The 16,526-nt window shown below is 54.4% G+C and overlaps 1 protein-coding gene across 1 annotated transcript in view; it reads left to right on the top strand.

Moving 5' to 3' along the window:
• Nucleotides 1–16,526, top strand: part of CFAP77 (cilia and flagella associated protein 77) — a 1,103,317-nt gene that overhangs the window by 897,805 nt on the left and 188,986 nt on the right. Inside the window, exon 4 of the mRNA XM_085613921.1 lies at nt 4,008–4,113. Coding sequence (XP_085470047.1) covers nt 4,008–4,113 — 106 coding nt within the window. The remainder of the gene's footprint in view (nt 1–4,007; nt 4,114–16,526) is intronic.

Raw genomic sequence — 16,526 nt, 5'->3', positions numbered from 1 at the left:
TCACGCTGCAACTGTTCAAGCCAATAGGTCTAACAGGCTACATAAACTGCAACATTACGCCAGATGGAATCAGCGTTCAGGGCACTCCCTCAGAACACATGGAAAACTCTCTAAGCACATGGCCAGGCACACAGAATTCGTAAACTGTCCGACTACGCCAAAATGTAATGGCTGGATTTTCTGTTTAGATGGGATCAGCCCCCAGGGGCCCCTGTGACCCAGCCAAAACGTACTCACCTTCCGTCCTCAGGACTCCTCTATATCCAGGCACCTGGTACCTACCTGAGGATAGGGAACTCGCAATATACAAGCTCATATTATTAAGAACACCACTAAATCTATAGGGATACTAAGAATACTCACTGATTACTAGGGATATCCATACCCTACACCACACTTATTCACATCAGTTGGTCTCGCGGCCACCCTGACCCAGACCGTTCTACCCTAGGGCAGATCTGACACACAATCTGGTGCGTCTACACACGGGCCTGCAGAACCCAATGCTCCCTTTTCCAAACCGTTCGCGATCCTGCGAAACTTACACACTAGTTCCACTACCTAGTGCTCTCATTTACTCAAGCCACAATCTTGTGGGTATCCACACTGGTTCGACCCCCCAGTGCTCTCATTAACGCCGCATATCAACGACGACCACATTCCTATGAACACCTATACATATATATATATATTGGGATATTATCTCAGCTGTCTACTCGGGATGAAACTACAATAATAACTTTGAATGTGGGTCCAGATTATTGTGTATTACCTGCTCTTGGCATCAAAGGTCCACTCACTCCCTATTTATGTGATCACCACTTACCTGATTGGGATCACTCATCCATTCACGCGCCTAGTGCTCACCTAGGAGCTTCATTTACCTTCAGTGAACAAGAATAGGGGCTACACACCAGTTTGTTATAAACTGGGGGTCATTTATTACAGTAATATAAACATTAATACAAATCTAACAAAGGCTATAGGTAGAACACACTACTTAAAAGAGAAGGATTACACATAACAGGAACACTCCGCTGAAAGGGAAAAGATTAAGTGTAGCTAATGTGATGAAAACAATATCACCTGATTAGTGTGAAGTCTTGTTCTAGCTGTCATCTGGGTTCCTCTCTCGTCTGTGCCTTGGCTCATCTCATGCTCTCTCTCTCTCCTGCACTCTTGGATACACCTCTGCGCTGATCGCTCTGTCTCTGGACTCCTCTCCCCCACACGAACTGTCTCTCCACCTTGCGTCTTCACTCTTAATGGTTCCTGCCGCTCTGATCACTGTTCATTCTACTATCTTATTCGCTTTGTCTCTGCGCCAATGTCCAATTCCATCTGCTCCCATAGGTTAATCCACAAGCTCTCCTCTATCTCTTCTAAAAGGCATTACTTCAGACTCCAGCTATTCACACCTCCTCCTGATAAGCAACTGCTTCTGACTGCTTCCTTCAGTTCCAGCTCACTATTCAACTCAGCTCTTCTCCAGATTGAACCCTCTCTCTCTCTCTCTCTGCCAACTCCACTCCACTGCTCTCCTCTCTGCTGGACTCTCTCCTCGACTGCCCTCTGACTGACTGACTGACTCCGCCTCTGCACTTCACAAATATAGAATGCTGTTTCCTCATGGAAAGTTCCAGCCAGCAGCTTCTTCCCACCAATCCCATGCACCAGGCTCCTTGCGCTAGACGCTCCCACAGTGACCAGTCTGCTTGTTTCGTCTAGAGACCTGAGCCCGGGAACAATTCCTGATTAGATTCAGCTCTGGCCGGTTCTCTCCGGTCCGCTTAGGGCGAACAACAGTTATAACTATAAACATTGCTTTTGCCCTAAAAAGCCTCTCTGCTTCCATCAAGATGGAGTCTCTCTAGCTTTAGGCCTGAAAGGGGTGAAATGCTCCTTAGCTCTGTCAGAATACCTACATGAACCATACCAATATGTCTAATATGTCAAAGCCAAATAGGCAATAGACAGGTTAAAGTCAAGAATAAAGGCATATTAAGCAGCTATCCTCTTCTAGGTCTGGAAAAAGGGCTTAAAAGGGCCAACACAGGCTAAGAATGCCTATACTAGATGCGAGCAAGAATAATGATCTATTATCACTGCTAAATAAAGCCAAAAACCCTGCCATAACACCTTCCTTTGACCTTCTCATGCCTTCTGCTCTTAATTTGTATGAGGGATGGATGAGAGTTGAAGCCTAGGCTTGGCCTCCCTTTTATCGACTCTTGCCTCCCATCCTTGGTTTGTATGTGGGACGGATGAGAGTTGAAGCCCTGGCTTGGCCTCCCTTTGACAAACTCATGCCTTCTGTGCTTAATTTGTATATGGGATGGATGAGAGTTGATTCCCTTGCTTGGCCTTCCTTTGACCGACTCATGCCTTCTACCCTTAATTTGTATGTGGTATGGATGAGAGTTGAGGCCCTCGCTTGGCCTCCCTTTGATCGACTCTTGCCTCCCATCCATGGTTTGTAGTTCAGATGGATGAGAGTTGAAGCCCTGGCTTGACCTCCCTTTTATCGACTCTTGCCTCCTGCACTTGATTAGTATGTGGGATGGATGAGAGTTGAAGCCCTAGCTTTGCCTCCCTTTGATCGGCTCTTGCATCCCATCCTTGGTTTGTATGTGGGATGGATGAGAGTTGAAGCCCTAGCTTTGCCTCCCTTTGATCGACTCTTGCCTCCTATCCATGGTTTGTAGTTCAGATGGATGAGAGTTGAAGCCCTGGCTTGACCTCCCTTTTATCGACTCGTGCCTCCTGCACTTGATTTGTATGTGGGATGGATGAGAGTTGAGGCCCTCGCTTGGCCTCCCTTTGATTGACTCTTGCCTCCCATCCTAGGTTTGTATGTGGGACGGATGAGAGTTAAAGCCCTAGCTTGGCCTCCCTTTGATCGACTCTTGGCTCCCATCCTTGGTTTGTATGTGGGATGGATGAGAGTTGGGGCCCTGGCTTGGCCTCCCTTTTATCTGCTCTTGCCTCCCATCCTTGGTTTGCACTTCGGATGGATGAGAGTTGAGGTCTTCGCTTGGCCTCCCTGTAATAGACTCTTGCCTCCCATTTATGGTTTGTAGTTCAGATGGATGAGAGTTGAAGCCCTGGCTTGACCTCCCTTTTATCGACTCATGCCTCCTGCACTTGATTTGTATGTGGGATGGATGAGAGTTGAGGCCCTCGCTTGGCCTCCCTTTTAACGGCTCTTGCCTCCCATCCTTGGTTTGTATGTGGGATGGATGAGAGTTGAGGCCCTCGCTTGGCCTCCCTTTGATTGACTCTTGCCTCCAATCCTTGGTTTGTATGTGGGATGGATGAGAGTTGAGGCCCTCGCTTGGCCTCACTTTTATCTGCTCTTGCCTACAATCCTTGGTTTGTATGTGGGATGGATGAGATTTGAGGCCCTGGCTTGGCCTCACTTTTAACAGCTCTTGCCTCCAATCCTTGGTTTGTATGTGGGATGGATGAGAGTTGAGGCCCTCGCTTGGCCTCCCTTTGATTGACTCTTGCCTCCAATCCTTGGTTTGTGTGTGGGATGGATGAGATTTGAGGCCCTGGCTTGGCCTCCCTTTTATCTGCTCTTGCCTCCCATCCTTGGTTTGCACTTCGGATGGATGAGAGTTGAGGCCCTGGCTTGGCCTCCCTTTTAACGGCTCTTGCCTCCCATCCTTGGTTTGTATGTGGGATGGATGAGAGTTGAGGCCCTGGCTTGGCCTCCCATCCTTGCTTTGCACTTCGGATGGATGAGAGTTGGGGCCCTCGCTTGGCCTCACTTTTAACGGCTCTTGCCTCCCATCCTTGGTTTGTATGTGGGATGGATGAGAGTTGAGGCCCTCGCTTGGCCTCCCTGTAATAGACTCTTGCCCTCCTCACTGGGCCTGCAGGTGCGATGGATTGGCGTCATGGCCCTCGCCTGGCCTCCGCTTCATAGGTTGTAGCGATCTGCCACGCGCTTGTGATCCACTGTTGTCTGCTCTCTCCTAAGACCTTGCCGTCATTTTTTACAGGCCTTCGACGCCGATCTACGACGTTATTGAGCACAAGTTCCAGGATGTGTGGGTGCAGGAGCAGCGGCTCTTCGACAAGGCGCGCCGCGCCGCACACAAAGAAAAGGTAGGCGCACTGGGGGTGATAGTAATAACAAAAACATTATAATAAGAGTATAGATTATAACAATAATAGGAATAATAATAACAATCGTGTGTTTTAGCACGCTGGGTTACCCATGCGCTATTAAAATAAATGAATATCCATTGTTGCTCTGTCTATTGCCCCTCAAATGATAAAGGCGGCCTCTGCTCTGACGGGTTTAAACCTATGACCTAGAGGCGCTCTGCAGCAGCACAAACATCCCTCTGCCTGTCCGGCATCGAGTACCAGGAATCCTGCACAATGATACAAAGAGAACTGTAGACGGGTGACTGTCAGCATCAGGGATGCCTTTAAATGAAGGACTGTGAGTGGCTGTCAGCATCAGAGATGCCTGCGAATGAGGGACTGGGAGTGACTGTCTGCAACAGGGATGCCTGCGAACGAGGATTGTGAGTGACTGTCAGCATCAGAGATACCTGCGAATGAGGGACTATGAGTGACTGTCAGCACCAGGGATGCCTGCGAATGAGGGACTGTGAGGGACTGTCATCATCAGGGATGCCTGCCAACGAGGGACTGTGAGGAACTGTCAGCATCAAGGATGCCTGCGAATGAGGGACTGTGAGGAACTGTCAGCATCAAGGATGCCTGCGAATGAGGGACTGTGAGGGACTGGCAGCCTAAAGGATGCCTGCGAACGAGGGAGTGTGAGGGACTGTCAGCATCAGTAATGCATGCCAACGAGGGACTGTGAGGGAATGTCAGCATCAGGGATGCCTGCGAACAAGGGACTGTGAGTGACTGTCAGCATCAGGGATGCCTGCGAACGAGGGACTGTGAGGGAATGTCAGCATCAGGGATGTCTGCGAACGAGGGACCGTGAGGGACTGTCAGCATCAGGGATGTCTGCAAATGAGGGACTGTGAGCGACTGTCAGCATCAGGGATGTCTGGGAACGAGGGACTGTGAGTGACTGTCAGCGTCAGGGATGCCTGCCAACGAGGGACTGTGAGGGACTGTCAGCATCAGGGATGTCTGGGAACGAGGGACTGTGAAGGAATGTCAGCATCAGGGATGCCTGCCAACGAGGGACCGTGAGGGACTGTCAGCATCAGGGATGTCTGCGAACGAGGGACTGTAAGTGACTGTCAGCATCAGGGATGTCTGCGAACGAGGGACCGTGAGGGACTGTCAGCATCAGGGATATCTGCGAACGAGGGACTGTAAGTGACTGTCAGCATCAGGGATGCCTGCGAACGAGGGACTGTGAGGGAATGTCAGCATAAGGGATGCCTGCGAACGAGGGACTGTAAGTGACTGTCAGCATCAGGGATGTCTGCGAACGTGGGACCGTGAGGGACTGTCAGCATCAGGGATGCCTGCCAACGAGGGACCGTGAGGGACTGTCAGCATCAGGGATGCCTGCGAACGAGGGACTGTGAGTGACTGTCAGCATCAGGGATGCCTGGGAACGAGGGACTGTGAGTGACTGTCAGCATCAGGGATGCCTGCGAACGAGGGACTGTGAGTGACTGTCAGCATCAGGGATGTCTGCGAACGAGGGACTGTGAGGGACTGTCAGCATCAGGGATGTCTGCCAACGAGGGACCGTGAGGGACTGTCAGCATCAGGGATGTTTGCCAACGAGGGACTGTGAGGGACTGTCAGCATCAGGGATACCTGCGAACGAGGGACTGTGAGTGTCTTTAAACAGCTGGAACCCCTGTCCCCTCCAGCTGCACTCCACAAGTACATTGTAATGTATGGATGCCATACATGGCTAGCAACAACATACTTTATGTTTTTTGTATTAGCGCAAAGTTAGAAGAATAGATATTACAATTTAGGCAAATATTTTGAAATGAAGGTGACTTTGTTTCGCTCAAGCCTTACTGCCCACTACTCAGGACATTAACAACTGTTAATGGTCCGCCCTGCAAATATCGGGCCGATCTGAAGGCTCTGCCGCTTTAACAGTGGAAGGTGATAGCTGTGAACTGGCGGTGCACGTGGGCTTTGACTCACTTCCATCCGCCCCTACTCTCTTTCAACACAGATGCAGCGTTGGTCCAGGCGTCGCTGCTTCTCTCACTGCCTGACCCTAATGTTGGCATTGTAAGTACTCGGATGGTCTTAGGCGCCCCTCAATCCCACCCGGCTGCTACTCGTTCACCTGTAAGTTTACGTTATTTCGTGGATGGCATTTTGACATGGCTATGTATTTTTCCCTTTTGTTAGAATGTCTCACGGCCTCATAAACGGTTTTAAGCAGCTGGACTGCCACTGTAAACCGAGGGGGGGGGGGGGCAATGGGGAGGGCGAGGGGGGGGGGGGGGTCAGCTGCTCCCAAACTTGTGGTTAGTGTCAGTGGGCTTGTGGTTAGTGTCCGAGGAAGTGACGCATTCACACCGGAAGAGGCTTCGACAGGCTGTCACAGTGACGGTTGTCCCGCCCTATCCAGGGCGCGCTGGCTGTCACTCATTGTCCCTGCCCCGTGCACCTTCAGATGAATGGTGGACGCAGGCAAGAAACATGCAGACTGGCCCTCGCGTGCCGGGAGAAAACAGAATGGCGCGACCGTGGTGGGGGCCCCCTTCACAGCACAGCCCTCTCTCTGGGTAGGGCAGACGGTCCCTCACCAGGGTGGCAGAGGGCGTGGTACCCTCAGAGGCGCCACTAGACCCGAACTTCGGGGTGAAGTTAAGACTCCCAGCCTGGGCCGCCCGAGCGCTGCTGGCGGCCGTTACCACAGGGTTGTTTGCGCTCCTTCCCCATGTCCTCCTTCTCCGTGAATTCCCTCACAGCCACTCTCCACCAGCGCCTCTCATCTCTGCATAGCCTCTCTCTGACGTACATTAACCTTTGTTATAGTGCTCCGCCTAGTTCACTCTCGGTTCTATGATCTGCATGGTACACGTTCAATTGCAGCAGGCACATTAACCCTCAAGACTAATGTACAATGAGCCAAAACTCACAGTAGACAACATTCTGAACTCTCCCTAGTAGGGGCATTAATCCCAGTGGCGGCCGGCATGGATCGGTGGTGGCGAGGGCGGGGGGGGGGGGGAGGGAGAAAGAGGAAGGGGAGTGTAAAAACAAAAAAGCACTTACCTTATGGCTGCGTCCCGCCTCTGTGCCCCATCTCTCCTCCGTTGGACTCAGGCCAGAAGAACAGAAACCAGGAAGCACACCCAAGCTCCCTTGACCAATGTTGTGATTGGTAAGCACTCAGGCTCCCCTGCAATGCAGCGTTGGGATTGGTCCGAGCGTCACCACGGGGCTCAGGCGGAGACTGGGGCCTGGGCATGTTCTCCATCCAGGCTGTAATGCAGCCTGGGTAGAGAACATGAAAGGGCGCATGACTCTTTGGTGGGCCCAGAGGGCTCTGCCAAGCAATCATGCGCACTTGGAGTGGGCAAACGGCTCCTCCCCTGCCCTGCTCTGAGAGGAGAGCAGCCCGCCCGCCCCCAAAGCAGCTGGAAATAAAATGATAATAACAACGAGATATTAGCATTTTATTTTTACTTTCCTCACTCTGCGTAAAAGCAGTGGGGCGACGCTCCTCCGCCTTAGCGCAGGAGCTGCCACTGCTTAATCACCAGAGTTATTTTGATTTTATTATTGTTGCCTGAAAACTACCTAATGCACAAGGAAGCACATGTGCTCTTAAACCAAAAATTATTTTTAAACACAGCATCCCCCCACCAAAGTCAACACCAGGCGCATCTGCACCGGCCGCACCACCCTAAAGCAAGTCCTGCTCCCAGCAATGAGGCAGGACAGGCATTTCTAGAAATGGGGTGACAGCTAACCTCACACCCATTATCCCCCAAATTCCAGAAGGCAAACAGATTTCTTGTTGATGATTTAAGGGAGAGTGGACTTCTTCCCTGAGAATGTTTTGAAACGTTTGAAATCAAATTTGCTAAAATGCCACTGACCCTTGTGGGCACTCATGAAATGCTCCAATCCTTTCATGCTACACCAGGGAAGGCTGGACTTTCCTAGAAGTAGATCTCGTTTCCTTCAAATGTCTTACGTCAGAAATGACTTCCACTTACCATCGTCATCATTGTTTCATGGGCGAGGCCCTTATGCCAAGGATTACATTCAATATGACAGTGACAGAAATTTACCACGGATACTTCAGCCACAGCCACGGGTACCTCCAAAACTTCCCTCCAGTATTCAAGGGTCAGCATTTTGCCATTGACACCCCCTATAAGACGAGTACAGGAAATCTTATAACAAGAGTTACCTTACATATCAGTTCCAACATTTTGCTCTGGATCCACCCAATGTGCTAAGAATTACGTGCATCATGTCAGGGCCTTCGGCCAGCTGTGGTGGGGCGTGTTCTGTGCCCCTGCCGCTGGGTATGACTGGGCTAGGGGCTTTCTCAGTTAGACAGTTTGAGTCCCCGCAGCCAGTGACAGGGTCTTAATAGAGGCATGTCAGGGCCTGCGGTTTGCCATAGGTAACACCTCCCATCCATATTCTATTAGTGTCCTTGTCCATAAGGCAAGAATAACCTCCAGTGTGCCAGACCAGCAGCACACTTGTACGCATAACACACACACACACACATTCTCTCACACACACATTCTCACTATATGTCCTGCACTCTTTTGTACATTTGTACTCTGTCACCCACACACAGACACACTGCCACTCTCGCTTATATTAGTCAGTCTACTTTTACTTTGTTAGAACAGCTTGCCCTGCTGCCTCAGCTATACTTGCCTTGCCTGTTAGTGAAGCTTAATAAAAACATATCCTGTATGCACTATTCAAAAAAATTAATATAATTCCATGTCAATGTTTGTTACAAGTGTGATGTGAACGAAAAGTACACTTCCTTAAAATAGCTTTACGGGGCTTATATTTGTTTTTCTGTGTGGATCAAGCGGTTACAGTATTGGAAATGAACTAATCTACTTTCTAGCATGTAATATCACTGCATCAAACTGATCTTATGAAATGCGTGATTTATTGGGCAGCTATGGATTTTATCCAGTAACACTTTGCATTTTTTGATTTTTGAGACCGAACTTACAATGTAAAAAAAAACCTACAAGTCCTAGAATGAACCATTCTGGTGAATGGAAAGCCAGGACTGGCTGAAGGTGTCACATGATCCTCAATCCATCACCATACCCCACAGCCTCAGCTCTAGTCTCCCTCCTCGCGCCATCCCACATTCTCAGTCCACTCTCCCCACATGCACCAGCCCCGTTCTTGCAGATGAAATAAAGTAGGCATCTAGAACCATGGAAAGAGCAGAGATTCTGTGGGTGCCTTTATTGAAATATGTGTATATTCATGAGAGTTGTGTAATTTGTATATGTGCGGAGTAAGAGGTTTGCTTTTGTAAGTGCTGGGTGATGGTGAATAGTGGTAGTGAGTGCAGTGTGACTGGTGCGAGTGTAGGGTGAAAATTGTGCCGATGTGAGTGTTGGGTGAGCTGCATTAATGCAATGTGATAGGAGGGCCCATGTGACTGTCGGGCAAGAGGAGTGAGTGCAGGGTGGTGTGTGCAGGGTGAGAGGGAAGGGTGATCTGTGAGAGTGACTGGTGAGTGCCTGGTGGAAGTACGTAGTGCAGAGTAAGTGGTATGTTCCTATGAGTTCCGGCAGACTATTGTTCCTGTGTGTAGGCACAGGGCCGGACTGGAAACCACAACCGGCCCTGGCAAAGAGCTTGGCCGGCCCCCTCCCAGGGGGTGGGTGGGGGTGGGGGGGTGCCGCCGAGCTCTTTGCAAGGGCCGGTTTTCGGCCGATTTTGTTGCAGGGCCGATTTTGCAGCTATGCTGCAAAAACGTCCCTGTAACAAAAACGGCCCCCAGGGGCCCTAAACCGGCCCCCACCCGTGCGGCGCACCGGGGGATTGCCCGGTGCCCGCTACGGCCAGTCCGGCCCTGTGTACGCAGGAAGAACAGAGTGTCTGTATGAATGCAGGCTGAGAGGTTTGTCTGTTTGAGTACAGGATGAGAGGAGGAGGTTCAGGGTGAGTGGTGTGACTCCAGGGTGAGTGCTGTGTTTGTTTGCATGGTGTGAGTGCTGGGTGAGTGCTGTGCCCATGTGAGTGAAGGGTGAGACAGTAGTGCCTATGTGAGTGCACAGTGAGTGATGTGACAGCGTGAGAGTAGGGTGAGAGGAGTGACTGCAGGATGAGTGATGTGACATATGAGTTTGGGTGTGGGTGAAAATGCAGAGTGGGAGGAATGAATGCATGGTGAGTGATGTGCTTGTTTGAGTGAGATTACAGAGTGACCAGTGAGAGTGACAGGTGGGTGAAGTGTCACGAGTGCAGGGTGAGTAGTGTGCTCGTGTAAGTGCAGGGTGAAAAGTGTGAGTGCATGGTGAATGGTGAGAGTACAGTGTTTGTACTGGTGCTAGGACAAGAGCATTAGGAAGGGCAGACACACCTGTGAGCACCAATGTGGGGACATGGACTTTGGGATGGGCACATGAGACTTTGGGCACTGATGCTGGGGAACAAGCTTTGGGGCGAGGCTGTGGGTGCTGACACTAGGACACAGACATTGGTACTTGTACATCACTGTGTGGGCCCTGACTCTGGAGCACCAGTATTGGGTCAGGTGCACCAGTCTGTGTGGTGCTGACACTGGAGCACCAGTATTGCGTCGGGTGAACCAGCCTGTGGGCCCTGACACTGGAGCACCGGTGTTGGGTTGGGTGCACCAGCCTGGGGGCCCTGACACTGGAGCACCAGTATTGGGTCGGGAGCACCAGCCTGTGGGCCCTGACACTGAGGCATCGGTATTGGGTCGGTGCACCAACCTGTGGGCCCTGACACTGGCACGGGTGCACCAGCCTGGGGGCCCTGACACTGGAGCACCGGTATTGGGTCGGGTGCACCAGCCTGTGGGCCCTGACACTGGAGCACTGGTATTGGGTCGGGTGCACCAGCCTGTGCTTCCTGACACTGGAGCACCGGTATTGGGTCGGGTGCACCAGCCTGTGGGCCCTGACACTGGGGCACTGGTATTGGGTCGGTGCACCAACCTGTGGGCCCTGACACTGGCGCGGGTGCACCAGCCTGGGGGCCCTGACACTGGAGCACCGGTATTGGGTCGGGTGCACCAGCCTGTGGGCCCTGACACTGGAGCACTGGTATTGGGTCGGGAGCACCAGCCTGTGGGCCCTGACACTGGGGCACTGGTATTGGCTCGGTGCACCAACCTGTGGGCCCTTACAAGTGGCGCGGGTGCACCAGCCTGTGGGCCCTGACACTGGAGCACCGGTATTCGGTCGGGTGCACCAGCCTGTGGGCCCTGACACTGCAGCACTGGTATTGGGTCGGATGCACCAGCCTGTGCTCCCTGACACTGGAGCACCGGTATTGGGTCGGGTGCACCAGCCTGTGGGCCCTGACACTGGAGCACCGGTGTTGGGTCGGGTTCTCCATTCTGTGGATGCTGACACTGGAGCTCCGGTATTGGGTCGGGGGCACCAGCCTGTGGGCCCTGACACTGGAGCTCCGGTATTGGGTCGGGTGCACCAGCCTGTAGGCCCTGACACTGGGGCACCGGTATTGGGTCGGTGCACCCGCCTGTGGGCCCTGACACTGGCGCGGGTGCACCAGCCTGGGGGCCCTGACACTGGAGCACCTGTATTGGGTCGGGTGCACCAGCATGTGGGCCCTGACACTGGAGCACCGGTGTTGGGTCGGGTTCTCCAGCCTGTGGATGCTGATACTGGAGCTCCGGTGTTGGGTCGGGTACACCAGCCTGTGGGCCCTGACACTGGGGCACTGGTATTGGGTCGGGTGCACCAGCCTGTGGGCCCAAACACTGGAGCACTGGTATTGGGTCAGGTGCACCAGCCTGTGGGCCCTTACACTGGAGCACCGGTATTGGGTCGGGTACACCAGCCTGTGGGCCCTGACACTGGGGCACCGGTATTGGGTCGCGTGCACCAGCCTGTGGGCCCTGACACTGGAGCACCGGTGTTGCGTCGGGTACACCAGTCTGTGGGCCCCGACACTGGCGCGGGTGCACCAGCCTGTGGGCCCTGACACTGGGGCACCGGTATTGGGTCGGGTACACCAGCCTGTGGGCCCTGACACGGGCGCAGGTGCATCAGCCTGTGGGCCCTGACACTGGGGCACCGATATTGGGTCCGGTGCACCAGCCTGTGAGCCCTGACACTGGAGCACCGGTATTCGTTCGGTTACACCAGCCTGTGGGCCCTGACACTGGATCACCGGTGTTGGGTCAGTGCACCAGCCTGTGGGCCCTGACACTGGCGCGGGTGCACCAGCCTGGGGGTCCTGACACTGGAATACCGGTATTGTGTCGGGTGCACCAGCATGTGGGCCCTGACACTGGAGCACAGGTATTGGGTCAGGTACACAAGAATGTGGGCCCTGAGACTGGAGCACTGGTATTGGGTCGGGTGCACCAGCCTGTGGGCCCTGACACTGGAGCACCGGTGTTGGGTCGGTGCACCAGCCTGTGGGCCCTGACATTGGCGTTGGTGCACCAGCCTGAGGGCCTTGGCACTGAAGCACTGCTATTGGTATTGGGTCGGGTGCAACAGCCTGTGGGCCCTGACATTGGCGTGTGTGCACCAGCCTGGGGGCTTTGACACTGAAGCACTGGTATTGGGTCAGGTACACCAGCCTGTGGGCCCTGACACTGGAGCACTGGTATTGGGTCGGGTGCACCAGCCTGTGCTCCCTGATACTGGAGCACCGATATTGGGTTGGGTGCACCAGCCTGGGGGCCCTGACACTGGAGCACCAGTATTGGGTCGGGTACACCAGTCTGTGGGCCCTGGCACTGGAGCACTGGTATTGGGTCGGGTGCACCAGCCTGTGGGCCCTGACACTGGATCACCGGTGTTGGGTCGGTGCACCAGTCTGTGGGCCCTGACATTGGCGTGGGCGCACCAGCCTGGGGGCCTTGGCACTGAAGCACTGGTATTGGGTCGGGTGCACCAGCCTGGGGGTCGTGACACTGGAGAACTGGTATTGGGTCGAGTGCACCAGTCTGGGGGTCTTGACACTGAAGCACTGGTACTGGGTCGGGTGCACCAGCCTGGGGGACCGACACTGGAGCACTGGTATTGGGTTGGGTGCACCAGCCTGTGGGCCCTGACACTGGATCACTGGTGTTGGGTCGGTGCACCAGCTTGTGGGCCCTGAGATTGGCGTGGGTGCACCAGCCTGGGGGCCTTGGCACTGAAGCACTGGTATTGGGTTGGGTGCACCAGCCTGGGGGCCGTGACACTGGAGCACTGGTATTGGGTCGGGTGCACCAGCCTGGGGGCCTTGACACTGAAGCACTGGTACTGGGTCGGGTGCACCAGCCTGGGGGCCCGACACTGGAGCACTGGTATTGGGTCGGGTGCACCAGCCTGGGGGCCCCGACACTGGAGCACTGGTATTGGGTCGGGTGCACCAGCCTGTGGGCCCTGACACTGGAGCACTGGTATTGGGTCGGGTGCACCAGCCTGGGGGCCCCGACACTGGAGCACTGGTATTGGGTCGGGTGCACCAGCCTGGGGGCCCCGACACTGGAGCACTGGTATTGGGCCGGGTGCACCAGCCTGTGGGCCCTGACACTGGATCACTGGTGAAGGGTCGGTGCACCAGCCTGTGGGCCCTGACATTGGCGTGGGTGCACCAGCCTGGGGGCCTTGGCACTGAAGCACTGGTATTGGGTCGGGTGCACCAGCCTGGGGGCCGTGACACTGGTACTGGGTCGGGTGCACCAGCCTGGGGGCCCTGACACTGGAGCACTGGTATTGGGTCGGGTGCACCAGCCTGGGGGCCCCGACACTGGAGCACTGGTGTTGGTTCGGCTGCACCAGCCTGGGGGCCCTGACATTGGCGTGGGTGTACCAGCCTGGGGGCCCCGACACTGGAGCACTGGTATTGGGTCGGGTGCACCAGCCTGGGGGCCCCAACACTGGAGCACTGGTATTGGGTCGGGTGCACCAGCCTGGGGGCCTCGACACTGGAGCACTGGTATTGGGTCGGGTGCACCAGCCTGTGGGCCCTGACACTGGAGCACCGGTGTTGGGTCGGGTGCACCAGCCTGTGGACCCTAACACTGGAGCACCGGTGTTGGGTCGGGTGCACCAGCCTGGGGGCCCCGACACTGGAGCACTGGTATTGGGTCGGGTGCACCAGCCTGTGGGCCCCGACACTGGCGCGGGTGCACCAGCCTGGGGGCCCTGACACTGGGGCACCGGTATTGGGTCGGGTGCACCAGCCTGTGGGCCCCGACACTGGAGCACTGGTATTGGGTCGGGTGCACCAGCCTGTGGGCCCCGACACTGGCGCGGGTGCACCAGCCTGGGGGCCCTGACACTGGGGCACCGGTATTGGGTCGGGTGCACCAGCCTGTGTGTGCCGGTACTGGTTGATGTTGCGACATGGAAAGGGCACATGAAAGCAGATGCACTTGCAATGATATTGTGAAGGGGCGCTGAGCACCGAGGCCCTGGCACAGGGAAAGGGAGCTGGGGACACTATTTGGGTGACATAGGAGCACTCTTGGGCAGCCTCTGACAGCAGATAAGTGGGACAAGAGATTGAGGGAGGGCATAGTACTGTCAACGGAACCTGTGTGGTAACAAGCTGATCAGGATGCTGACGCTGGGATACTCATAACAAGATGCTCACCTGGTGACGTCAAGATAGGAACATTGTCACTGGGACGTGGACACTGACATGTCCCTCGTGGGGCACGGGCATAGGCCCATCTGTATAACACAATCGTGCAGTGAATCCCATGTGACACAGATATACTCCAATTAAAATAATACAATTGGGGGACCTGCCCAGTAATCCTCAGTGACAATACTAATGTCATATGTTGTGGGTGCTGTAGTTAACCATACACTGTCGTCCGATGGCTGTGCAGTCACTGGACACCTAGTCTCTCTGTCCATTGTGCTGCAATTACCCTTCACTGTCACCCCACGATCGTGCAGCACCAAGGACAGCTTCCATCTCTGCGGTGCTGTAGTTTTCATCGCTGCAGCTTGGACAGTTCCCATTTCTGCACTGCTGTAGTACCCTTCACCTCAGCACTTTGGATAGCTCCCAACTCTGCAGTCGTTTCCCTTCACTACAGTGACTTTGGCAGCTCCCGTCTCTACGGTCGTTACCCTTCGCTTCAGTACCTTGGACAGCTCCCATCTCTGCGGTGCTGTAATTGCCCCTCACTGTTTGGCCTTGGATATCTCCCGTCTCTGCGGCGCAGTAGTTTCCCTTCACTGGAGTGACTTGGACAGCTCCCATCCCTGCGGTGCTGTAATTGCCCCTCACTGTTTGGCCTTGGATAGCTCCCGTCTCTGCGGCGCAGTAGTTTCCCTTCACTGGAGTGACTTGGACAGCTCCCATCTCTGTGGTGATGTAATTGCCCCTCACTGTATGGCCTTGGATAGCTCCCATCTTTGCGGTGCAGTAGTTTCCCTTCACTGGAGTCACTTAGACAGCTCCCATCACAGTGGTGGTTATGCTTCGCTGCAGTGCCTTGGGCAGCTCCCATCTCTGCTGTGCTGTAGCTACCCTTTGCTGCTGCACCCTGGACAGCTCCCATCTCAGTGGTCCTGTAGTTGTAGTAAGCCTTCGCTGGAGCGCCTTGGACAGCTCCCATCTCTGCGGTGGTTACCCTTCACTGCAGTTCCTTGGGCAGCACCCATATGTGCTGTAGTTACCCTTTGCTGCAGTGCCTTGGGCAACTCCCATCTCTGCAGTCGTTTCCCTTCACTGCAGTGACTTAGACAGCTCCCACCTCAGTGGTGGTTATGCTTCGCTGCAGTGCTTTGGACAGATTCCATCTCTGCGGTGGTTACCCTTCACTGCAGCGCGTTGGACAACTCCCATCTCTGTCCGTGGTGCTTTAGTTACCCTTCAAGGCAGCGCCTTGGACAGCTCCCATCTCTGCAGTGCTGTAGTTAACCTTCACTGCAGCGCCTTGGACAGCTCCCATCTCTGCCGTGCTGTAGTTACCCTTCTCTGCAGTGCCCTGAACAGCTCACATTTCTGTGGTCCTGAAATTTAACTTCTCTGCAGCACCTTGAATAAGCACCATCTCTGCCGTGCTGTATTTACCCGTCACTTCAGCACCGTGGACAGCTCCCAGGTCTGCAGTGCTGTAGTTACCCATCACTGCAGACCCTTGGACAGCTCCCATCTCTACGGTCGTTTCCCTTCACTTCAGAGCCTTGGACAGCTCCCATCTCTGCAGTGCTTTAATTGCCATTCACTGCAGCGCCTTGCACAGCTCCCATCTCTGACGTGCTGTAGTTACCCTAAACTGCAGCGCCTTGGACAGCTCCCATCTCTGCAGTGCTGTAGTTAACATTCACTGGAGTGCCTTGGATAGCTACTATCTCTGCACTGCTGCAGTTACCCTTCATTGCAGCGCCTTGGACAGCTCCATCCCTGCAGTG

The sequence above is a fragment of the Triturus cristatus genome, chromosome 1_2 (assembly GCF_964204655.1).
Source record: "Triturus cristatus chromosome 1_2, aTriCri1.1, whole genome shotgun sequence".
In the NCBI taxonomy this organism is placed as follows: domain Eukaryota; kingdom Metazoa; phylum Chordata; class Amphibia; order Caudata; family Salamandridae; genus Triturus; species Triturus cristatus.
This window is presented reverse-complemented; position numbering and strand designations above follow the sequence as displayed.